The following is a 25848-nucleotide window of genomic DNA, read 5'->3' as shown; positions in this document are numbered from 1 at the left end:
GATGCAATTTTTCACACAAGTGTTTTTAGAGAAATTGAGTGTAACATGGCTCTTTGTGCATATGTAATTTATTTGTTAGCTTGCAGTGCTGAGAAAGTATCTTAAAACATGAACACCATACTCATACTTTTACATCAATTAATTATTACTAATAAATACATTTACTCTTGCCTGATACACCATTGTAATTGTCTCTTCTTGAAAACATGAGGTGATGTCTCTTTGAGAGCCGGTTGGTTTATTCAATGTAATGTGCTCTAAAGTAGTCGTTATATGAGTCAGTGACAACGACGAGAGTTCAGTTGTCGAAACATTGAGACAAACCAACCGGTTTGTCCAGGCCCATCATTCAATCATGTATAGGTCCTACCCATAAGTTAATGTCTTCAAGTGTAAATATTTAAATCTCACATATTCGTGGAAGTGTCGTGGCCGAGCGGTTAAGAGCACCGAATTCAAACTCTGGTGTTTCTGATCAGCAGAGTATGGGTTCGAATCCCCAGCCGTGACACTGTGTCCTTGAGCAAGACACTTAACCATTGCTTCGTCCTTCGTGTTGGTCCCATGTGTTGTGTAATGCATGTAAAAGAACCCAGTGCACTTATCGAAAAGAGAAGGGGTTCGTCCCGGTGTTCCTGGTTGTGGCTGCTGTATGCGCCGTAGCACCTTGTAAACCCTTATTAGGTGCTAAATAATTGGGTCTCAGAATTCATCACTGCAATTACCTATCTTTTTGAATATTTGTATATACTCAGCGCCTTGAGTACCTTGTTTGGTAGATACGTGGTAGATACGTGCGCTGTATAAGACTTCGATATATATATATATATACCCTGTTTACATAATTAGATACAACGTTTGTAGATTATCTAAACTTACATATTTTGAATAGTTTATAGTTCATATATAAATCAAAGGCAATATAATTACAAAGCGAAATCGTACGACCAAACATTATTATTGGGCAATTCCAAAAATTCGCGCAGTTGGTTGGGGTCAATAGCGACATTCAGTAAGTTTAAAACCCTCTAAAACGCAACTGAGATAATATGATTTCAGTGATATCTGCCTATAGACAATGCAGTCAACAATGTGTGTGTTATTAGTTGTCAGGACCAACATAGTGCTGGGCCACAAAGGCAATTCTTGGAGTTGCACTATTGTTTGCGAGAAATTAGTAGATTTTGCCTTGTATTTATAAAATATTCCAGGTTTAGGTTTTCAACTTAATTAATATTTTTGTTTAATATACTAACTACTAATGTTAATTGCAATGCCGCTACGCATATCGCCACAAAAATGTTTAAACTAAAACTTGCAAATAACCCGGTAAAAATAGTGTACCATTACGGCTGCCCTATTAAGCTTTTAACCGATTCGCAAAACAGATACCCACGCGGGGGCAATACCAATCCATCCAATAACCCACTCCTCTGAATAAATTAGACAACGTCACCATTGAACAAACCAAAGAGATCACCTTTTGTCAAAATAGTAGCCCCTTTTGAAACCAACATTATACTTCATTATTTGAAACATAATAAAAACAATCGTAAATTAAAAGCTCACAGATCTTATCAAGCAAAGCCGAGTTTTTCAGTGGACGGCGCACATGGAATGCATGTTACATCTTTGAGATTTATATATTTTTATATATATTTTTAGGACGTGATAAAATTCCTTTAAAGACACCTGACACCTTTGGTATTAATTGTCAAAGACCAGTCTTCTAACTTGGTGTATCTCAACATATCAGTGGCGTAACTAGACATTTTCATTTGGTGGGGCAAGTGGGGGCAATGATTAAATTTGGGGGGGCCAAAGAAGTGCAAGATTATTATTATGTTAACTGATATATAGTTGATACACACCAATGCAGTTCTAAAACAGTCTACATAGTCAGCAGGTAACAAAATATTGCGAAAACAACAAAATCTCAGAGAACTTGTCATTTTGTATAAGATAAAACTTTTCGACTGTATAAAAGGATTAAATTACCAACTGTGATCACCAATTACCAATTTAGAGTTGTACACAGCATTCTCAAATAGGCTTTGTGGGTGTGTAAATACCCAAAACAAATATTAGGCCAAGTAAAAATAGAAAAATAGAAATGTTTAGCGTCCCCGCCCGCTTCCTTTTTACAGGACACCTCCTTTTTTTCTTAAGTTTTTTTTAATGCACATTTGTTTTGTTTTTGTTTTGAAAGGGAGTTATTTTAGTAACTCTTGACAAAACTGTTTCATTAATGTTTTGTGTATTTCAGCAGCAGAAAAAAACAATTGATATTTGACATTCATGACGGCCATCTTGAAATAAAAAATTAAAAAGCCCCTCCTCCTTCCTTTTTTTGAGAAACCCAGACACTAAACATGTTTTTTTTTTACTCGGCCTTATTGTAATAAGTGTAAGCCATAAAAATTTTTTAAAAATACAGGATTGAAATTGTGGGTGTTTAATAATCACATTTTAGTTATGAAACGGATATTTAAAATAGGCCTACCTCTCAATTGCACCGCTTTCTTCAAAGGAGAAAAAATGGTCTAAACAACCTTTTTCGCTGGCCATTTTGCTGTAGTAAATTTCTACCTCCATGATCTGACTAAGTTGTGTTAACGGAGCTATTGGTCTGCGTTCAGACCACCACGAATTTAACAGAACTTTGTCAGATCCTGCACTCTCTGTAACCGCAAAATAACAACTAACATTTACCGCCAATACGATCGCGCGCGCGCGTTTCCATGCATTTTTCATGTTATAGTCCACATAGGGCTTACTGATATGAATAAAAGTTTTCCTTTTTACGGCAGCATTTTATGCAGCCTTAAACGATTTATATATTAGGCCTATAAGAATATACTTTTCTCTGATTTCATATGGGGGGCAAGAGGGGGGCAAGGGTTCTGAGTGGGGGGGGGGGGGGGGGGCCGCCGGCCCCCCTGCCCCCCCCCCCCCCCCCCCCCTCTGGTTACGCCACTGCAACATATGCACAAAATAAAAAACCTGTCAAAATTTGAATTCAATTGGTCGTCGAAGTTGCGAGATAATAATGGAAGAAAAAATACCCTTGTCACACGAAGTGTTGTGCTTTCAGATGCTTGATTTCGGGACCTCAAAATCTAATTCTGAGGTCTCGAAATCAAATTCAAATATAGTGGAAAATTACTTCTTTCTCAAATATTACGTAAATTCAGAGGGAGCCGTTTCTCACAATGTTTTATACTTTCAACAGCTCTCCATTGCTGGTTACCAAGTAAGTTTTTATGCTAACAATTATTTTGAGTAATTACCAATACTGTCCAGTGCCTTTAAAACAATAAGTTTCATAGATGGCAGTTAGAGACAAGAGTTTCCCGAAAACGTACTAGACAAGAATTGAGCTTCCCAAAGCAAACTTTTATATTTTGAAATGAATAAGTTTCCGATTCAAGAAAAGGAAAACACAAGGACCTTGTTCCAAACTAAAAACTGCCTTTTTGTTGAAACATTTTTAAACAATGACGTCATCTCATTTTTTGCCGATGCATGGTATTGTGAATTTATTAACAACAAGGTTATTTTTTTAACACAATCATTAAAACCTTAATCTAACTTTTGTAGGCTTACTGCACAGTGAACTTTATAGCAAAACGGCCAATTGCTCCACTTTCAGAATTGAATGTGGAATATTATTTTTTGAGAGAAACTGAACTAATTTGCTTGAAATATCAAGAAGGATGATTCCATACATTTTTCTTTAATCTTCTAGTTTGCGCAGAATGTTGAGCAACCCTTTCACATGAACTCCAGTACTGTTGGGCGCTGGCAGATTACCTTGCGAGGGAGATGACATTCCCTATCATGCCAGCCTGCTGAAGTGCTGCCTGCTGGATAATTATAGACTTCTGCACAATCTTGGCCAGCGTCTTGGTCATTTGGCTGCCCATTATGCCATCTGTTGTCCTGATCGTCAATGGTACCTTCACCCAAACACACCCAGGTACCTGAACCAAAGTCAATCAGAAAAAAGCCTCATTAGACATATATAATAATTATTTACATTTTGGGAGTCGTTTGTTACTGAAAGATCAATTTAAACGAAGTAAACATTTTGTGTTTTGTTGTTTGTAATGATTACTTACACAATAGGCTAGGTTAAATTAGTGGTACTTAATAAAAATTGTTTCATAATGTGTACAATTTATTTTGCTGAGTAAACCAAATTTGTTTACGGACAGGTACAAAAAGTCCGATAGCTTCATTGTGTGTAATTAAAGAGCATTGAAACGGAGATGAAAACAATCAATTAGCTCGGTGTTCAGAATGATTTTTGTATGTGCTCGAAATAAACCATTAATCGAGAGCGAAATATTACAATTTTTTCTCGAGCTTTTGTTGCAATTTATGTCGAGCTCTCGCGATATTTCATATTCAGCGTCAAAAATCAAACATTCTGAGCTGTCGAAATAATTTCCGGCGAAATGATTTTATCTATACTTTTGTTTGAGCTTTTGCAATTTATCAGTTTTATTTTTAGTTTTCATGGACCTTTCGTGCAAACGCTTCGAGGACCGTTTTGACAACTTGAAATCATTTCGAGAGTCTCTAACAAATTGCCGTATCCCTCGGAAAATATAATATATTGACTCCCTTTTGTGTTTCTGTAATCCATCAAAAGCACATTTGCATGATTGGCAATAAAAACAATGAAGAAACAGGGGACGATCCAAATAAGACAAATTTCATGGAGATGACGATAAACAATCATCAACATTTGTATGGCGTCATGTTTCTCTTATTTTGAGACGTTTCCCTTTTTCCGTTGCCCTCACCCTGGGATTGGCGATTTGTTGTAAAATAAAACGAATTATAAGTTTCTTTAAATGTACACACCTTCAGTTTGAGTGTCGTTGCAACCAATCCAGTACTGTCTGCAGCTGCACATGTTGAGAAGGTGTTGTAACTCTTCTTTAGATTGGGTGACAACCATCACCCCACCCAACTCAACACACTGCTGCTTGCCCTCTTCCCATGTAACGTCAGCGTCATGTACCTTGTAGCATTTGTCTCGCCACAGGCTCCAAGTATTGGGGCATGCCGGCTTCAAACACCGCCCATAAACGGCAGCGTAGTTTGCCATTATAAATATACCAACAACACCCAGTAGTTTGCTCGCCATCGTCACGACATCAACTCCTGGCGAAAAGACACTTACCCCCAGATTTATCAAAAATAGACACCAAGCAATAAGTATAACCTTCACGGAATGGAATTATAAAACGACGAAAGGGAACACATTCCAAAAGAAACTGCCAAGCCGAGATTTCCCATCTTAACAATGCAATCGATAAAAAGTCAAGACAAATATGAATATGGCAATTAAGCAGTGACGTGAATGATAATAGGCTCTAGTTATTTCATTGTATTCAACGTTATATTTTACTGAATGGGATCGAATATTTTTCATTATGTAAGGACATAAATCTGGTTCTTGTATGGAGTACATTAGTAGATGCATTTTTGTCTGTAATAATAATAATAATAATAAACATAGTAATAATAATAAACAGCATCTATAAAGCAAATTGAATCACATACCCCTCACGATGATGCGCATTACAATAGAAACAAAAGCTAAATAAATATAGGCCACAATACTATATTGTAAAATATCCTACAGAAAAGATTATACAATAAGTAGTATGTTTTTAACGTCAGAAAAAAACAGACAATATGTACACATACAAATATATATCAACAATACAATACAAGATCAATCCCTTTAACACACATCGAATCAGGAGCATTATGAGCAATTGCAAGCGTAGAAACAAAGAAACAAAACGCATTGAGAGAAAAGCTCCATTCTGATATTACAAGAACTGATATTTTCGAATTAGATTCACCCAAAGAGACCATTAGTTCTTCACCGAAACCATGTCATACCAATCAAACGTAGCAGAATTTTGATCATGTTTCTTTTGCATTGCAACTGCAAGTAACGTAATTGTAATGAACTGAAATATTAAAGGCACTGGCCACATTGAATATTATAAAAAGTGTTCGTATAATACAGAGTTGTAACTTGGTAACTGCAATAGAGAGCTGTTGATAGTTTTTGAGAACGAGGTAATTTCTCATTCGAATAATAAAATACTCCAATTTGAACTATTTGTGCATAATTATTCACAGAGCACATAAATTTGTGCAACAAGGGTGTTTTTCTGTCATTCTTCTCTCGCAACTTCGATGACCAAGTTGAGTCAAAATGTTCACAGATTTGTTAATGTTGAGATAAACCAAGTGAGAAGACTGGTATTTGACAATTTATTACCAATAGTGTCCAGTGCCTTTAACTGACTGGGTAAATAAATGTTAGTTTGGGTGTGGACCGAGACATTATTTGACTAGAGCGGGACTTGAACCTTCGACCTCCGTTTAACGTGCCGGTGTCCAAGGGAATTCCGTCCACCGGAGATTATCTGTCCCCATAACGAGGGTTGGAGGAGGAGGATTCAAAGAGGGCGCTATCAGAAGTAGTTTGTACAGTTCGCCGTATTTGGGGGGGGGGGGAGCAGAATCTCCTGCCACATCGGTGCACTACCAACTGAGCATATCTAGCCCGATAATAAATTATACAAATAAATATAAATGATCGCCGTTTTAATCTGAGTTGAGTCGAGCTCACTCACCTTCCACTTATAGGGTTTTATTGTCCAGTTCAAAGGATGCTTAAGTAACATCATTTAATCTGAGTTTAGTCGAGCTCACTCACCTTCCACTGATAGGGTTTTATTTTCCAGTTCAAAGGATGCTTAAGTAACATCACTCAAGTCACGGCACAATTTGTGGAAAGCGATTTCAAGTCTTAATGCACAGACAATCTGTCCTTTGTTTTACACATTTACTTGCTTTACAACCAAGTTTATGTATTGCGCATACTGCAGCTGGCTCATACAGCAAAATTGTATAATTGTTAGAATCGATAGACGCTGGTAATAATTGCCATCACAACAACACAAGCAAAATGTCAACAAAACGATATGAATTTTGTCTCCTTTGTTTTCACCCAACGTGGACTGGACACTTGTAGCGCCCTCTTGTCAAATCACTTTTCCGTTATTCCCTCTCTGTATCGAACATGAATAAATAATGATGGGTGCGTTTATAACCCCCTGCCCCCGTAAGCCGTACACTCACACACACCACCACCATGAGTGCACAGTCAATACCCAACCTTACTTCATCACAAAGAACTTTCCATTGCCTTGGGCAGTCAAATTCAAAGGGGTTAAAAGTAGATCATTTGTACACAGGTGTATTTACATGTAAAGTGTGTTTATGGATACACGGTTGGTTTGAAGAGTTTTAGTAAACTTCTCCACAGCTTGACACACAGGCTGGCTTACTGATATCCTAATTTACTTTACTACAAGTTGGTACAGAAGCTGGCGTCTGACTGTTGGGTTTCAGTTGACAACCTGCTCAGTGTGTGAATGCAGACGTTGTTGAGACTATAATGTTATCTGGTTGTGAAGTGTTTGTGAGCAAGGAACAGGTCAAGGGGTTGACCCTCCACGGAGTCCGGTGACAGAGGGGAAAACAAGACAACGTTACGCTGCGTTGCTACGTTAAACTCGAACTACATTCCGAGGAGTGTGTGCTGAAAATGGTGTATTTTCATGATAAATTGCTACAATGTGATCTTCAGAATGTATGTGGACTAGCTGCAGACTGTGATTTATCAATGTTTTTGAGAGCAGAATGCCAAATATGGATGAGTCAAACTGGAGTTTAGGGGCTTCAACGGGTAGCCTTGGGTCGACTACACCTCGTTTATGCACCCATCGGAAGACGTACCACCACGGTACTGACATAATGAGTCCACAGCAACCCTCACCCTCCGGGGATTCAGCCACTGTTTCCCCTACAACGAGCTGGTCACCCAGGGACAGAGATCGCCACAGCTTCCAGGTAGACATGGCTCATATTAAACTCCAACCTGAAATAAAACCAGATCTACCATGTCATCCTCAAAGTGCCCGTGAACCGCTACAGCAGCAGGGGCACCCATCATCCAACTACGGGGACCCGACTTTATACCATCGTCCAGTCAATGAACAGCTTGATAACTACATGGTGATCAAACAGAGGAGTTTCCATGGATATGCAAGAAGTAAAAGAGATTTGAGACAACTTCCTCAGACTGACCCAAGGGAAGATCCAGAGTTGAATCCTAACTGGTTACATCGTTCTAAAACTGATATCTACATCGAGAGACGGCGAGCCAAACTTGCTTCTCAGGGATCTAGACGCGGTGGGTCTGGTGGATACAGCCTGTCTGGTATTACATTGGGAAGTCTCATGAATCAACTACCAACTGCTGGTAAACGAGATCATAATGGAAATACTAAGATTGACTCAAGAATGATGAATCCATCCACTAAACCCAACACTCCTGCGACTGGGTCTCAAATGGGTGGGTCTCATACAGGTGGGTCTCAAACAGGTGGGACAAGGTTCCCTCCGCTGACACTGAACCGGTTAAAACAAAGAATTCAAAATGATATAGAGACTTATTCCCAACCGGAACATCGACGCCCCTCAACGACCAATGTCCTCATACCTACCTCATCGACAACATTCCCTATCCCCGATGCCCCTCCAAATTCACCACCCCTCACAGAGCGAGACACACCCAGGTACTTCACACGGAGTAGGTTAAGAAAGGAGGCACATGGTTCCATACCTTTAAGGATTTGGGAGCCAAGTTTAGACTATGTTTTGAGGAGTGATGCCAAAGTTTTACAACCTAGATCACCAATGCGATCATTTTCACATCAATCATCGGTTCGTCAGCAACCGTCTCCACTGAAATAAACAAAATGGAAATTTCAAATCAAACTTTCTAGTTCAAGTATGAATGGCTTTCTTCACCAAAAGGTGTAATCATTATTTAAAGTATTAAAGTTAATCCCTATTGCATGGTATTATCATCAACAACTGGGTGTTAAAATTTACACTATGGGTGTTCTGTTGTAACGAAAAGAGAATCATGATTAACATCACATGGTATTAAAATAACTCAAAGAAAGAGTAATTCTGTGTATTTGCAGACATTTGTGTTTTTTGAACACCTCAAATTGTAGATTTTGATTCTGTAACACCCCAGTTGTTGTGTAGCTTACCCTGTTTGGTTGTAACATCCCACGGATGTGAAGAGAGCCATAACGCCGCCATAACAGCCCAACAAGATGGGATAGGTATTATTCTACTTGGGTCTGATTTCAGATTTGTTTGCCGAAAAAATGAGGAAAACTGTGACTAAATAGTCTGAAAATTCTATGGAAGCCTAAAATGTACATTGGTTGGCTTTCTTAGACGTGACATTTTCATATATTTTTTTCACAATGACCAAATATCATTCCTGACCCATTTAAACCGTCATTTTATTCAGCTTTCATTTCATTTTATTTTGTTAACATCACATTTCGTGGTCCACAGGTCAAAATTGGATGTCAGCAATAAATGGCTAAAACATTTATGATGGCTGCTTTGTATGTTTGAGGATCTTTGGATTCGTATTTTGAAACCAATCTGTGGCATCTATGATGTTCAATCATTTTATGCTGAATGAATTGAAATAAACCTTTTACGTTTTGTGCTTATTAACTATAGTATTTACTGGACAATCATTTAGTTTCAAAATAAGACTGTAACTCTATTGTAGTTTTTTAAGAAAGATTTATTAGTGAAGATAGTGTGCAACATGTCAAACTTGTGTTTGTATGAAATTTTACATTTTACTTTTAAATATTACATTTTTAGCTATGTGTTTGCCTGCTATCTATGCTTTAAAGCAGTAATTGATGCAATACCTGCGGGAAAAGACCCACGGGTGCATCTGGTAGGATTCGAACCCATGACATGACTTCCATGGTTGTATACTGCTAAGCTGGTCAGGATGTACATGTATGTGGCTTTATTCATAGGACTCTTTATTTGCTTCATATCTGCATATAGGGACAGACACAATCTTCGATGTGTGAGATGACAATCTTATTAACACGGGTATAAAACCTTTAATTAAAAAAAAAAACAAAGAAAGAATTTAAGAATTTCTGAACACTGCTTAAACTACGATTACTTTTGCTCATAGTTCAAACAAGCAATTATAACATGTATATGTGTTCAACAAACATTCCGTGACTGTCAATTTACCTCTAATCAAATGACAACTGAGTTCACTTCACAAGAAACATTTAAACAATTTTGTTTCTTTGAAACACTCTCGAATATCGCAAGATGAATAACCGATATATCCTAATTTCCTGGCGTTGATTGTTGTATTTTTCAGCGACTTTCACGTTCTGTTGGTCTCGGCTCAAACCTCGGCCCTTCGACTCAAAGTCTGATCATGGCGTAAATTAATCAATATTGTCATAAGGAAATAAGCTCTCGTAATGCAAAACGGTTTTTTTTTCCTTGGAGAAAGCAACTTAGTTTGAAAATCAGAATGTACATTTACATTGTAACAAATGGGCATCAAAACTGGTTTATCACCTTTACATATAACATTATTACCTTTGCCCTTGACAATGTTGGCTTTCGTCGCCTCCGTTAATTTCTGTTTTTTCGAAATTCATAAATATTTACTCATAAAATTGTATGCTTTTTTTTATAGTGAAACACACAAATATTTATAAAACGAAACTTGATTCAAATGTTTTCTCATAAATTGCATATGAAGAGTTAAACTTTCTTGAAAACGTGGCAGAAAAAAAATACAATGTTCATTTCGTACATACAGTGAGCATCAGTACATCTTCTGAAACTGCTGCCAAACTAAAACATTTTAGGACAAAATGGAAAATGTATATTACATTTTCTTAGATTTATGTGTCGTTATAGCTTGTTAACTTTAAAAATTCCGTCCATTATACAGTTCCACAGTTCATATGGACCTAATAATAATACCATTCGGTAACTTTTGTAAATGTAATTTATTTATGTATTTATGGGTTTATAAACTTGCCATAGGCTTGTGGCTTACATTAAAATAAAACAATAATCATCTGTTATGTATAAGCTGCTCTCGTGAACTTTATTTTGCTTTTCTTCTCTCTTTACTCCTAAACATTTCTCTTAGAGCTCTGAAAAATCGCTCTCGAGCAGCAAACACTTTCCTGCCAGAATTAGAACGTTGATCAGTGTTATTCATGACTCTTGTAACATTGTATAAAAATACGACGATTTATAAAGCACGGGTGTAAGTTTTTAACATTTTGCATAGTCTACTAAATCTGAATTTTATTAGTTCAAATTTCACATATTGGGCAGTTATGCTTTACAAGTTAAATGTTTCAAATGTGAAAAACTAACCAAAACAGGGGAACAAACTGTGCTATCACTTTTTGTATGCCAGTCCATGCAACGTGATAAAAACATGAACATTAATATTGGCGAACGTAGCAAATGAACTAACAGCTCATTATCTTCAGTTAATATTTATTTTAAGTTCTTATGTTGGTAAAGTTCGATCACAAAAAAATTGTGTTCAATTCAACTTTTAATTCAACGTGACGTTTATGCCATACTGTGTTCGGGAAATAGTTCAATGTAAGAATATAGGCAACAAAACCAAAAGCACATACTATTGACATTATGGTGTACCTTTTCCTTGGGTTCATTTTATTTGGCACGAACTGCATGTACATGTACAGTAGTCCCATTTTTCTGGTACTGGTTGTGTGTGTGGCTGTGGCAGGGGGTAGCATGCAGTGTGAACGCATACAGAGCTCATTGATTGGCGCGTCCATGACAACCGTGCCAATGGCCGACATATTGGGTACGACGTGGGTCACCGCACAAACGATTCTCAACAAAAAACAGTTCTTTATATAATTATGCGATAGATTTACAGACTCTTTAATTTGGCAGTCTTGTTGACTTTCCAATTAGATACTGACTAAATCTAAATCTGATGCTGGCTTAATATTTAAAAGACCCTTTTCTATGTGGCTTGTTTGTCATGAAAAATAAATGACTTGTGTTGAATATTTCATGTGTGACTTCAACCGTCTTCAATGCTTCAATGTACTGTGGCGTACATTCCAATTCGGCGGAGTTTCGGAGGTTCAAGATATCTTTACAAAACTCAAGACGTAATATTTTCCCCGAAACTCTTACTTTGGATGTGTGTTTCATTTGGACTGATCCTGCCTCTTGTAAGTGCAAGGTTTCCCCCCGCATTTCGAGTATTTTTCTCCCGAAATAGCTTTCTGTTCAGTCCATCGTTATCTGGGATAATTACCAGCGTTTAGCTGGTATGATTAGGAAGTGTTCGTTCAGCCCAATTTTATTGGGACTTTTTGAGTTTCTTTACACTTGATTACTTCTATTACACCCTGTTTATACTTGGTGTGTTGTCAGTCTTAGCCTCGTTCTTAGTCTTTGAGAAAGATTCTGTGAGGGTGGATCTGTGTCGTCTGGTCATCAACTTGTGCATTACAACATTTTCATTATGGTTAGCAGTTTTCAAAGGCTAATTATTCCTCGTATAAAAGATTCATAACTGCAAGAGCACTCGACAGTGAAGAACCATTGAGTAGCATGATTTGAAGCTATAGAATCAGTGGTCCAGATTTCGTCCAGATTTCGTGTTTTTGCCATAAGCACAACGAGTTACATGTTTATGTTATATTGGCTATTTAGAAAGAGCTTAAGATTGTTTGCCAACAACCTTGGATTCCAAGTCTTTAGGATCCCCCATAGAAAGCTTCTGGAAAGCCATACAAGTGCAAGTGGGTAAACACCAGTGATCAGTACAGAGATCAGTGATGGTAAACACACCTGAGTCAAAGGACAATGGAGAAGGATTGGGGACAGTGTTTGCTAGACACCGTGAATGATGTTATAATCTTCTTGTATCGTATAGGAAGGCTTTTTAGAGACAACATTGGAGACAACCCACTGGTCAGTTTGCACTGAGCCTAGTATCGGCTTGGGCTATGGCTGCTGTTGGCTCAACTTGAGTGGCTTGAGTTGGAAATAATATTGACTTCGAAATATTGAGTGGCCTGAGTTGGGAATATAGGAGAAGGAGAAGGAGAAGGCGGCAACGGCCTCTGGAAAAAAAAACTTTAGCCCACACCTTGAAGTGGCCTTCAGGCCTTGTGTGTCTGGCGACTTGCAAAAAGGAAGAAGAAGAGAAAAAAATGAGCGGAAAGTGATAAATTTGCACAAACGTCATTTATGGTGTTTTATTTTGTTTTATTGCTTTGTAGTAAATCGGGGGGGGGGGTGTTGCTGTTTGTCTTAAACCTGGTAGGCCCTGTGTTTTAGAAATCAGATAATGGTTGTACATTCCGGGTTCGGCTTTAAACTAAACTCAGTTTTGTTTGCTGTTTTGGTGTGAAATTTATATTTGTAGTTGACTCTTGGCTTGTTAACCTCAGACAAATGTCGTTGACGTAACGAGTAAAGCTTAACACCTTTAAACATACACTGCCTTCTGTTGTTTGCTTCGGTGTGAATTTTATTTTTTGGAGTTGACATTTTGTTTTATCAATGTGTGAAAAAATTGTGCAACGCCCATGTTTTAACACCTCGATAACGCTATCCCTTGAAACGGAATGATTAAAAAGATCAATATGGATGTTGATTTCAATCCATTTTTATTTTTGCCGACAGTCTGTGAACTGTAATTATCTTGTTTTCCTTTGTGGGATGACTGTCAAGGAATTCCAATCACCGGGCCCGGTGACATCTCTTTTGTCCCTGTTGAATTAACCCGAAACATCTGCCGCTCTCTCACGCTTAATGTACATTGTAGGTCTTGGCTTGCTCGGATCGGTGCCGCTTGAAGATGGAATGTTCAAAACGAAGAAAAAAAAACATATTTTTTACAGTTTGATTTAATCATCTACCCAGTGACAGCACTCAAACACTTTTTAGTCAAAAACTAACTATTTTTTTATCACCTAAACTAATTCAATTTTCTGCATAATCTATCCATTATAACAACGCAACAAGTAAGACAACATCACTTGTCTCAAACACGTTCAATTTGTTCAGCTGCTTGAAGATTTCTAAATTTGAACTCTTGTTTACTGATACCAACAAGCCCTCATAAGTGTTTTTCCAAGACATACTGTGCTACGGATTCACGAGGAGCCTTACGACTCCAGAGCTGACTATACCACCACTGAGCGTGCACAACCAGTTTGTGGGAAAGGCGCCTTAACAAATCGAACTGACATCTGCTGTAACATTAGCAAAAATGCTTGAGATTTTTCAATTCATTATTTGTCTACTATAGGCAAAGAAGGCCGATACAGTTGTCCCACTTGTCCAGAAATTGTTCCGTATTGTTCTCGATTTATCGATCTAATGAGATTAATGATAAACGATGGGTTCTCATCGATATATTGAACAATGAGTCCACCTACATCAATCAATATATTGTAATAAGAGTAGCCAAGGTTACAAGGTTGCGAAACGATGAGTTGATCAACCTCTATCTTATCACATCTATCGACTCACATCGCGACGAAACCCTAACTGTGGTTTAAGCGAGTTAATGGGTATGAGGTGACGAGAAACGACCCGAGTCAGTCCCTGTGCGTGATGAGAACTCTTTGTAAACACTGTACATGTATCTTTGAAAGCATGGATTAACTGCTCCATGTTGAAACCAAGCCGTGGGTTTGAGCGCCCGCTTGAGGCAGTAGATTCTGTGACCCAAATTCAGCGAACTGGGCTGCGTTTGGTTTTGGCTCGCCCTCTTGTGAATAAACCGCCTCTAGCCCGGCCATCAATAGCGAGCTTTCGATTTGTGGCAAGGAGCACACAGGACGGGACAGAGCATAACCATGGAGGAAGCATGCACGCCCGCTTACATTACACGCCCGCTTACGCGCGCACACTGTACAGTCATTTACATGTCCACCGGAAGGTTTTTTTGCATAGCCCCGGACACGATTGCATATGCAAAAGTGTCCGGAGCGGACAGTATTGCATGGCGGACATAATTGCACCTGACACCGGCAACATATCACTGTATCGATGGATATAAAAGTCATTGAAGTTGATCTCCTCATCTTTTTAACAAATCCTTGCTGGGTCCAACGGTGTATGCCTATATATCCTACATTTATTGGTAATTACTCTGAAAACTAATGGCAATACAAACTTCCTTGGTAAGAAAACCAGAGGCAGCTTCGCATTGTAAAACTCATTTTGAGAAACGTTTCACTCGAAGTTTTGCGTTTATACGGGAAAAGATATTATCACCTTTCATCCCCTAATATTTGAATCTAATTAGAAGCATATACTACAGTAACGTTTCTCAACCCTCCCGTGTCTTTCACCCCTGTGGACTACGGTTCGAATCATGCCTCGGATCGGAGTCTGACTGGGTTTTCAGCTACTTTAAAATTAAATTGGTTTCAATTTTGATTCTACTGTCAATGTAAGAAACTCTATCACAAAATGATTTTAATCAATCTTCTTTACTGTCGTAGGCCTACTGTACAACCCCCAAATATCCCTCAGTCAAGTGGAAGAAGTGAACACTGTTAGTTGCGATATAACGTAACCCGGCTCCGCCGTCGGCAGGAGGGTTACGTCATCGCAACTGGTGGAAGTGTTTGCATTTTGTGGGGAGACCCATATTTTTGTACGTCATGGTTATTAATTAAATTTACAGGTTTAAAATTTCAGCTCTTTCAAAAAACATACTGACAAGACGGCTGGCAATGGAGAAACAGCAGAGTCAGTCTTACAGCGGATTAGTGATGGAAGACGCCTTATTAGGGCAGCCACCGTAGAGGTAGGCAGTTTCATCAAGTTGATTTTACGTGTACCAAAACACACACACACACAGCCCCGAAAAAAAAGAACGAAATATATTAAATCATAACTCACATTTTGTACAACTCACAACTATGAGACTTAACAGCAGGCAGGAACATTCTCTCCCCGTGCTTACATTTTAAAAATATTCGAAATCGGATGAATAGTTTCGGAGATATTGTAAAAAAAAGAGAGCAACGACAAAAAACAGAAGCTTGGCCTGGCGTGCAGCGCCCATTCGTTTGTGCATGACGTCAACTTTGAACCCCGTGGACAACGGATTTCGGAAATCTTCGGAAAGCGCCGAAGAAGCCCGAAGACGGTTTTTTGCGATGCGGGAGCACATGTTTACACAAAATGAGATAACGATTACATCATCGTGTAGCCGATAAAATTCCGCACATCGTGCAGCTAGTCGCATAGCTTTTACCATAAAAACCTATTTTTGTCGGCGTTTTCCATTTTTTGAATCAAGATTTCTTCCAGAGACAATCATCAAAATTGAATGCGACTTTGTCAGTGCTAATTCCCATACTTTTAAGTTTAACTTGTGAAAATTTGGTGTAATTTGATTATGTTTTCTTCTCCCGCAGAAAGGTTTTGTTAGACCATTTCTTGCAAAGTTGTCCTAAATACGCACGATTGTACATGTACGTCGTACTCGTACATCTTCGTGTTTCCGTGATGTGCCACCACAAGAGGGCGTGTGTTACAATAAGTTTGATAGGCCGGGGCTCTAATAATAGAAAGCTGGAAAGCTGCCCGATCTTGTTTCTTTGATAATTTCTACGTTCTGAATTGATAATAACAGACTGCTCATCTTGAGTCAAAAGAAACTAGTATTGTTATATACTTTTAAAGGCCTATACTAATTGAAACGAAAGTTGAACAAAAAAATTGATTGTATAATTATAGCCATTGGTTTTTAGAAATTGTCTTTGTAAATAATTATAACAAAAATAATCGATGTATACAAATGCCTTCATCCTCAAGTTTTTTAAAGATTGTTCTAATGTTTTACTGTGTTAATGCTACAATTTTAAATCAAAGGATCAACTGATCTTAAATTAAAGGAAACACCAGTCATAAACTCTTTAATTTTATTCCATTCTGGTTAATTCAATAATGCTATTTGTTGACATAATTAATAAAGAATATTCACACAAACACCTGCAAAACTTAACACATTATTTAATTTTTATAGTTAACAATTTTCCCCACGATGCCGCTCCTCAGTTTGATTCACAAAATATCACTTTTTGCCGTTCATAAAAAATCATACTAGCGCCTCAAAGCACAGTTTGTAAGAGATAGAGGGCGCTCGCCTAGTGTGCGCCCTCTATTGCCATAGGCTGTGCATTAAACTTGGCCGTGGCCGATATGAAGAAAAACATAAGAATTGAACTTGAACACGGGTACGTTTTTTTCACGATCCACGCTCATTAAAAACGGTATATCTCTGCAACCAAACATCCGATTTCAAAATTTTAAATTGATTTTTACTTCTAAGAATACACCTTAACAGACTACATCTTGTCAGAGAAAAAATCACCTGCATTAAATTTGACTGAAACTGCCTAGTAGAGGGCGCAGTGTTTCAGAATTAAACATGGCTACTCGACTAATTTCGCCGGCTCAGCAAGCTTGGAAAAAGGGTTTGTTTCCACTTAATTCAAGTTTGTTTAGTATATTTTAAAGCTTATTATCAACTTTAATGTAAACTAATCTTGTTGCCTGGTAATCAATTGGCAAAGTTTTGACTTTAGTTGTTTAATTGTAAAGTGATTATTTACTGTGCCCAATTTCCGGACAATCAATTTCGTGCCGCCGTACCGTAGCCTCGACCTTCCCCCTTCCCTTCTTCGGAAAAGTTTCCGTATGGCGCCACCACTTTTTCATTCGAAATAAAATAATATAGTATCTAATTTACCTGATTGACATATCCCTTTTTGTAAAAATGAGTGAAAAAGTGGTGGCGCCATACGGAAAGTTATCCCCTTCTTCTACAATGTAGTTGCGATAACGCTGGTGGCCATCGGGAGGAGGGTTACGTTATCACAACTACCCTTTTTCATCATTTTTGGTGAATTGTTGAATCTTGGTACCAGTTTTGAGGTCAATAGAAACTAAGTAATAATCACGGTTCAGCCATCTTGAATTTCTCTCATTGATATCAATGTTAATACCGAAACGAGGCTGGAAGAACAAAATAGTCTGTTCCTAAATTCTTCCATTGCAAGATGATTATGAATGCTGGTCATCTCGCCACCTAGCAAGCTCGCCTCCAACAAAGTCGCCCCCTAACTGGCTCGCCCCGGGTCGTTACAAAGTCGCCCCCTGACATTGACAATGTCGTCCCCTGGCAAAGTTGCCCCCTGACAATGTTGCCCCTAGCAAAGTCGCCCCCAGAAAATAACTAAGGATTCTTACGGTAGTATAATGGCTTTTGCGAATTCAATTATTGTATTGGAAAGAATATAAAGTAGAGCCTACTGTCTACTGACAATGTTGCCCCTAGCTCCAGCCAATGATGCCCCCTAGCAAAGTCACCCCCAGAAAATAATGGATTCTTTCTGTAATGGCTTATTTATTGTATTGGAAATAATATAAAGTAAAGTCTGCTTGAGGAAAAATGTCATCAATAATAAATTCCATGCACAAAGTTCAAAATTTGTGTAAATGATTTTATTAACATCGCTCAATTTAATTTATAACACCAAACCAATTTAATCTGTATTTTTTTAAACAAATAATAGGCTAAATAGCAATTACTGAATTGGGTCGTGTCAAATCACCCAATGGGTTCAACCCTACCCTCTTCAAATTTGCTCAATTTTTTTTATGGGGTAATAATGGCTCAACAAGCTCAAATTTCAATTTTCAGCTCTATCCGATAAACGGTTTTCGTGCTACGGCATGCACTTTCTCGTTGATTTCGGTCAAAATGCGCCTGACCTCTGACATCCAAACAACCATAAATCGGTAACCATTGGGTCAAATTCGTTGAAATTGGTGTCTTTGAAAAGGAAATTGTGTAAGCTTTCCAAATATGTCTTTATTTTTTTTGTATTTTGTAGGAACATGTTTAGGTATGATAACCTTTTGACCTCTACTTTGACCTTGAATTTGACCTTGTAGATCACGCGATCTGGAGATGAACTCTGGTGACAATTTACCTCCATATGTTTTCTCCACAATATCAAAAAATTAGAGATATAATATTTTTGGCTTGCCTTCAAGCTTCATTCAAAGTTGCCCTACTGGCCTATTCCTACGCAAAGTACATGTACATAACATACATGTCCATACGTATGTATATCAAGTGAGGCTAGTGGACCTCTAGCAACATCATGATATACATATGTATGGACATGTATGTAATGTACATGTACTTTGAATAGGAATAGGCAAGTAGGGCAACTTTGAGCGGAGCCTGAAAGCAAGCCAAAATTATTATATCTCTAATTTTTTATATTGTTGAGAAAACATATGGGAGTAAATTTTTACCGAAGTTCATCTCCAGATCACATGATCCACAAGGTCAAATCCAAGGTCAAAGTAAAGGTCAAAAGGTTACTAAACCTAAACATGTTCCTACCAAAAAAGTAATGGCAGATTTGGAAAGCTTATGCAATTTCCTTTCAAAAGACACAAATTTCAACAAATTTGACCCAATGGTTACCGATTTATGGTTGTTTGAATGTCAGAGGTCTGGCGCATTTTGACCGAAATCAACGAGAAGGTGCATGCCGTAGCACGAAAACCCTTTATCGGATAGAGCTGAAAATTGAAATTTAAGCTTGTTGAGCCATTATTACCCAATAAAAAAAATTTGAGCAAATTTAAAGAGGGTAGGGTTTAAAATTGTCTTTTTTTTTGGTGATTTGACACGGAATGACCCAATTATAGATGTAACATTTAAAAAAAATTGTAAGAGTAACTGTTTCTATAGTGGATACTTGGTGGAAAGCTAAATAATGAGTTTCTGAAGTGCAAAACTAAAATAACCAATGAGAATGATTTTTGGACATTATCTCAGAAATTAATAATAATCACCGTTTAAAAAAGATATCTTTCTAAAGCATAATTTAGGTGAACTAAAGTGAAACAAAACGGTAGAAAATGAATTTTGATCCTTTGCAGTTTGTGTGAGAAAATTTCTACTATTATAGGGGAATTTTACCTGTATCTTATCATACCTCTTTTTTTTAATATAATAATAGGCCAAACATATTTTTATGGTTCTTAATTTTTATGAAATATTTCTCATAAGTATTGCTTAAGTTTCCTAAATAGAGTTGGTATTCTTTAGTTTGTTTTAATAATTGGTGTGTTAAGTTTTGTGAACATTACTTTCAATCAATCAATTTTCTGAATTATCCCGTATACATTATTTATTTTAAACAAATACTTAATAAACGTTGGACTTGTATTTTACAAACATAATAGGTTAAATAGCAATTAATGAATTACAGATGTAACATTTGAGTCAAGTGAAACCATATTCACTGATTCAGGGAGGAACAAATAATGAATCCACAACAAACAGTGACAATTGACAACGAGCATGTGCGAGACGATGTAAATATAATAGGCTAAATAGCAGTTACAGATGTAACATTTTTTTTTAAGCATAAGACTACCTGTTACTATATAGAGGATACTTGGTGGAAAGCTAAATGTTTTGGTTTCATAAGTTCCAAACTAGACATTTTGATGCCGTGTCGTTAACAAAATTGTTGTCTGGTTGTCTGCACATTACTTTATTCAGAATTTTTCTGAAAATGTTATAATTATATTTGTTTACCATAAGTGTTGTAGCCTTAATTATTTTCTGGGGGCGACTTTGCAAAGGGGGCGACATTGGCTGGGGGCGACATTGGCTGGGGGGCAACATTGTCAGCGGGCGACTTTCCTAGGGGGCGACATTGTTTGGGGGCGACATTGTCAGGGGGCGAAATTGTCAGGGGGCGACATTGTCAGGGGGCGACTTTGTAACAACCTGGGGCAAGCTGGTTAGGGGGCGACTTTGTTGGTGGCGAGCGAGCTTCTTGATACATACCCATGTGACGCGCTCTCCACATAGGAATAGCGAAACTGTCTGAGGTATTTATGAACATTATTTAAAATATTACATTAGCGTGCATTACTGTTATTCGATCTGAGGATTTTGACCAAGCTGGAGGCAGCATGATAAAGGTCTTTACCTGTTGTGTCTTCCACTTTTAGCTAACACAAGCAAATAACTATGACTAGGACAAATCAATTTGAAGTCACCAATTTAATGTCGTACTTTCACGTTGACTCGCTTTACTGACTAAACATGGCGGCGGCCTTCATGCACATCACCTTTGACATAGATGTCATTAGACTTGCTACAAGTCCTCTGTAAACATAACAATACCCAATTAATGTTTTATATTGAATTGAATTGTTTTTGTTGTACGTAGCTCATTTTTGTAGTAACCCTCCATCCTCCCGATGGTCACAGTACAAAGTCAGTAGACCTGATTGATGGGGGAGTCGAGTGATGATGACCAATGATGAGTGAGGGTTACAATATACAATTACATTACTAGTCTGTGTGTGTTTTATCTGTATCTGAATTACATACATAACATAGTTGGCAAGGTATCTTAATTGATCTTGCTAAAAAAGGAAACATCACTCCAACCTTTTGTAGAGAAGACACTTATAAGCAACATGCTGAATCATTAAAATTATGAAATTTAAGATTTAGATGTTTTGAAGAGGCACAAAGCAAAAGCCAAGACCAGATGAGGTTTATTCCCCTATCGTCTCCGCGATCCACGATAACGAGAAAAAAAACCTGTGTTTATGCTTTAAATATCTTGTTTTAGGTTTAGTTTGCATGAATGATTTTGTTTATTTCAATTGATATTTTTATTTTCCAGGTATTATTCCCTGGCTGAAGTATGCATGGGACACTGAGCCAGTTCTTGTTGTGTCTGCTGCACTTGGAGGTATCCGTAAGTATTTATAGATTCTTATTTACACATTCACCAACGCAAGAGATCATAACAAGATTGTGAGTAGGAAACATGAAGATTTGTTCAGCTTCAGATCTCACACCGTCATGTAGGGACTGAAAACTCAATCTACATGCAAAGCTACGGTCTGAGGTGGGATTCAAACCCAAACCTGTGTCCAAAGAGGTGAAAGGCAGGGAAAGAATACACTGAGCCAACCTGAATCCCCAGTACCCTCTTTATATCAACCAAATTTAGTACAAATTCTCACTGGTCTGTTCACCATCTTGTGTCAGATGCTTTATATTGCTGTTTACAAGTGACAAAGCTAGTATTCATGCACAGGGCAAGCATGCATGCATTTAAGACTGTCTCATGCTGTCTACTATGCATGCGCTTAGCAAAGTAGTCATGGGATTGTCACATGTGTGTAGTTAACACGCAGTGAGTTGTTGACTAGAGTCATGTGACTTAGACTCGAGTCGGGTTTGAGTCACTATGTTTTTTTAATTGTGATTTGACTCGTTGCAAAAAATGACTGGTTACAAACACAAGTCAGAAGCTACTCGAGCTGTGAAAACTTACGCATTGTGTCATCAGATCCATCGCTTGGCTCATGGCTTGGACTTCTAACTTCAATTCTGGTCTGCCTCCTTTGACTCATGTCCAGCACCTTGAGACGCATATCTGCTATCGAAAGGCAAGGGCGATTGGCTTAAGCATCGTCTGAACTGACTGAGATGCCTGCTCTATTTAATAAATAAAGTGGGTGCCCATGGCCAAATGCAAGTGAAAACAGCGATGGGGGAGACAAACAAATTTCTTTACTAGGCTGCTGGGCGAGTCAAAATATTGTTCATTTCACAATGAATGAGGGGTAAAAAGAGAATTAATTATTGAGTTTGTAAAATGGTTCTGAAAAAGTCTAGAGGTTTGTGGCTGTGATAGCCATCCTCCATTTCAGTATGCAACCAGCATGCACCTCGCTCTCTCCTTCATGTTGTGATTGCGATCCTCCATTTCAGTATGCAACCAGCATGCACCTCGCTCTCTCCTTCATGTTGTGATTGCGATCCTCCATTTCAGTATGCAACCAGCATGCACCTCGCTCTCTCCTTCATGTTGTGATTGCGATCCTCCATTTCAGTATGCAACCAGCATGCACCTCGCTCTCTCCTTCATGTTGTGATTGCGATCCTCCATTTCAGTATGCAACCAGCATGCACCTCGCTCTCTTCTTCATGTTGTGATTGCGATCCTCCATTTCAGTATGCAACCAGCATGCACCTCGCTCTCTCCTACATGTTGTGATTGCGATCCTCCATTTCAGTATGCAACCAGCATGCACCTCGCTCTCTCCTTCATGTCCCCTACAGCAATATGTTGGCAAGAGTCATCAGAAACCTCTAAAATTCCAAGGGCATTTTTGGTTAACTTATTTCTACTATATTTTGTGTATTTTCAGCACCATTAGTTTACCTGGTGTGGCCATTCAAGCACATTACTGAGGAGAGTAACAGACTAATGCCAACCAAGTATCCCAGTAAGTAATAACACCGTTTCATTTGCTCCAACAAATCTTGGGGGTTTTTTCCTGCAAAGTTTCTTGGAAATGCACAATGTGATGCTCTATGCTAAAACCAGGCATCTCCCACAAAAAGTGAAGTGGCTTGTTTGGAAGAGTGAGTCAATTCAATTCAGTTCAATTCAGTGCTATTCAATTCAATTTAATTTAATCTCATTGAGTATTGTAACTTCCAGGACCAAATTGATTCCAACTATATTCAGTTTTTCCTGCCCCACAACAGCCCTTTTTACAGTACTCTATTCCCCAGGGTTCGTTGCTCCTGGGGAATAACAGCGGGCCTTTTCACCCTATGATTATTTTACCTCCGGTTTGCCCCCAGCAAATGGGCATTCCCCACGGCATAGCTACCCCTGCTCTGGAGTAGGGGTAAGGGGTAAAACCCTGGCAAATTCTTGAAATTGTAACTGTTTTACTTTTAGCTGATCAAGTTTGCTGTGTGATGTGCCTCTTAGATATATTCTTATTAATATCTTTCTTTTATTGTGGTGACGTCTTGTTTTTTTAAAAGAGAGGATATGGAATTTCATATTTTAATATCATGATGAATAATAATAATAAATGAATTAAAAAGAGCCCGTTTCCTCAAGATTAACCAGAAGTAGTAGGGTCAAGTCCCATTCTGGTAAAAGTTTCTTTGCGCACAGGAAATGTATTAAAATGTATTTAATTATTTGTGTTTGGCATACATTTTCTAATTAAAAATTGCTATGGGTTAGTAAAAACCACTTCAAACTTGCCCCGTCAGCTTCTTAAAACAGTGCAACTGATGTATGTACACTTTTAATATGTGGAAAGAGGTAGAACCAATGTTTAGACATTTTGTCTAGATGTACTTATACAAATCCACAATTTGTAGCTGGCACAATTACAGATGTATGTTTGATTTCTTTGTTTCTCCCTAGACCCAATCCGATTTGTTGAAGGGAAGACGGGTCCACCAACATCAATATGAGTCTTGCTTCTACTTTGATCATACCGCCTGAGTTCACGTTATTTCATAGAGTTGCTAAGCTGAAATGTTATCAAGCATACACATAGGTTACCAGTTGAAAATACAGTGTAATATACTGTGCTTGCAACTGGTTCCCTACTGATATTTGCTGAGCAAGTTTCTCAAGCAATCTTTTCTGCTTAGCGGCTACATGGAACTGAGGCTTGTCTTGTATCAATTTCAAAGAGCTGTTAAAGCCAACAGTTTACTTAGTACATAGACATTTTAATTATCAGAGTGGCCTTGTGTAAACAGCTATATTATAATGTGTGAATTAATACTTTTACAACTGGTTCTAGTCTTATAAATTCCTAAGCATTTTTGAAGGAAAATTTGTGCTTAACAGCTCTGTGAAAAGGAACCCTAGTGTTTAATAAAGAAACATCACAGTCAATGCCAAGAGATGTCTATATCATAGTGAACATGCAATGGAGAGAGACGACTAAGTTTAAGTCTCTTGTTTGGGGTTGAAATTGTCTATAGAGTTTGAAGAAGAGTTTTGTTTTAATATTTGAAGTAATTAAAAAATTTCCAGTGAAATTAGTTTTAGTCCTTTAGGTTGGGAGGGCCAAGAAATGTTTTTTAAACACAAGTTTATCGGCTGTTATAGTTACTTCTGAATCTTATAGATGGGGGTTACTTATAACCATTGACTTTGAAATAATAAATTCAACTAGTTAAATGTTTAAGGAACTCCCAATTAGGGATCACGCCCATGCCTTGAATTTAAGAGGGCACAGCTAATTTCAATTAGCAAAAAACACAGCGATAAAACCCAAATTATTTTTGCAGATCAACACATCTTCATTTAGAGCAAGATCATTTGAGGTTCAAGTTAATTTAATCAATAACTTCACTTGATGAAGCTTCGTTTATTGCAAAGGTTTGGCCAATAATGGTTTTGTGTGATTTGATAAGTTAGAGCCAATGGCTGACTTTATAGAACCAAATAGTTTCGGATTTATGAGAAAACACAACATATTTGTATTGATTGTTTAATTTCATTCTTGTTTTTGAAGTTGGCTTTTAATAAATTATTAATCAACTAATTAACTGGTTGTTTGATTCAAAGTTATGACAGTTGTGCTATTATTGTTCTTACTATTATTATTGTAGTTGTTGCTGCTGCTGCTGCTGCTGCTGTTGCTGTTGTTGCTGCTGCTGCTGCTGCTGCTGCTGCTGCTGCTGCTGCCGCTGCCGCTGCCGCTGCTGCTGCTGCCGCTGCCGCTGCCGCTGCCGCCGCCGCTGCCGCTGCCGTTGCTGTTGCTGTTGCTGTTGCTGTTGTTGTTGTTGGTGTACACACGTGGACACAGCATGCAGACGACAGAAAGTAGGCTTATCTTACATATCTGTGTTTTGATTGGTCGCACGAGGTGACCTAAGACCAGTTAAAACAGATACGGAAGCTTTTAGTCACTGCATTAGTCCAACGATATCATTGTATC

At 38.0% G+C, this 25848-nt stretch overlaps 3 protein-coding genes across 3 annotated transcripts; 2 read left to right on the top strand and 1 right to left on the bottom strand.

The window, feature by feature from the left end:
* Positions 1–3774: 3774 nt before the first annotated feature.
* On the bottom strand, positions 3775–5180 carry LOC139944101 (C-type lectin domain family 4 member M-like). Its single transcript, XM_071941055.1, has 2 exons — positions 4873–5180; positions 3775–3983 (listed from the first exon to the last, which is right to left on the bottom strand). The coding sequence occupies exons 1-2, from the start codon at positions 5156–5158 to the stop codon at positions 3775–3777; spliced, it is 495 nt and encodes a 164-aa protein (XP_071797156.1). The 5' UTR covers positions 5159–5180.
* A 2006-nt stretch (positions 5181–7186) lies between these two features.
* Positions 7187–11048, top strand: LOC139944574 (uncharacterized). Its single transcript, XM_071941624.1, has one exon. It carries the CDS (start codon positions 7744–7746, stop codon positions 8857–8859), a length of 1116 nt encoding a protein of 371 aa, XP_071797725.1. The 5' UTR covers positions 7187–7743; the 3' UTR covers positions 8860–11048.
* A 6070-nt stretch (positions 11049–17118) lies between these two features.
* Positions 17119–25478, top strand: LOC139944602 (NADH dehydrogenase [ubiquinone] 1 alpha subcomplex subunit 3-like). The gene is made up of 4 exons (XM_071941659.1): positions 17119–17489; positions 21750–21824; positions 23290–23367; positions 24315–25478. The coding sequence occupies exons 1-4, from the start codon at positions 17444–17446 to the stop codon at positions 24362–24364; spliced, it is 249 nt and encodes an 82-aa protein (XP_071797760.1). The 5' UTR covers positions 17119–17443; the 3' UTR covers positions 24365–25478.
* The last annotated feature ends 370 nt before the right edge of the window (positions 25479–25848 follow it).

The sequence above is a fragment of the Asterias amurensis genome, chromosome 11 (assembly GCF_032118995.1).
Source record: "Asterias amurensis chromosome 11, ASM3211899v1".
In the NCBI taxonomy this organism is placed as follows: Eukaryota; Metazoa; Echinodermata; class Asteroidea; order Forcipulatida; family Asteriidae; genus Asterias; species Asterias amurensis.
The sequence above is the reverse complement of the archived record's forward strand: the minus strand, read 5'-3'. Positions and strand labels throughout refer to the sequence as shown.

What these genes read in the sequence shown, in the direction of transcription:
- LOC139944101 (XM_071941055.1), bottom strand. Translation starts at nt 5,158, where the DNA reads ATGGCGAGCAAACTACTGGGTGTTGTTGGTATATTTATAATGGCAAAC. An exon ending in CAACGACACTCAAACTGAAG is followed by an intron (nt 3,984 to 4,872) that starts GTGTGTACATTT and finishes ACTTTGGTTCAG; the next exon opens with GTACCTGGGTGTGTTTGGGT.
- LOC139944574 (XM_071941624.1), top strand. Translation starts at nt 7,744, where the DNA reads ATGCCAAATATGGATGAGTCAAACTGGAGTTTAGGGGCTTCAACGGGT.
- LOC139944602 (XM_071941659.1), top strand. Translation starts at nt 17,444, where the DNA reads ATGGCTACTCGACTAATTTCGCCGGCTCAGCAAGCTTGGAAAAAGG. An exon ending in TGCTGCACTTGGAGGTATCC is followed by an intron (nt 21,825 to 23,289) that starts GTAAGTATTTAT and finishes GTGTATTTTCAG; the next exon opens with CACCATTAGTTTACCTGGTG. An exon ending in AATGCCAACCAAGTATCCCA is followed by an intron (nt 23,368 to 24,314) that starts GTAAGTAATAAC and finishes GTTTCTCCCTAG; the next exon opens with ACCCAATCCGATTTGTTGAA.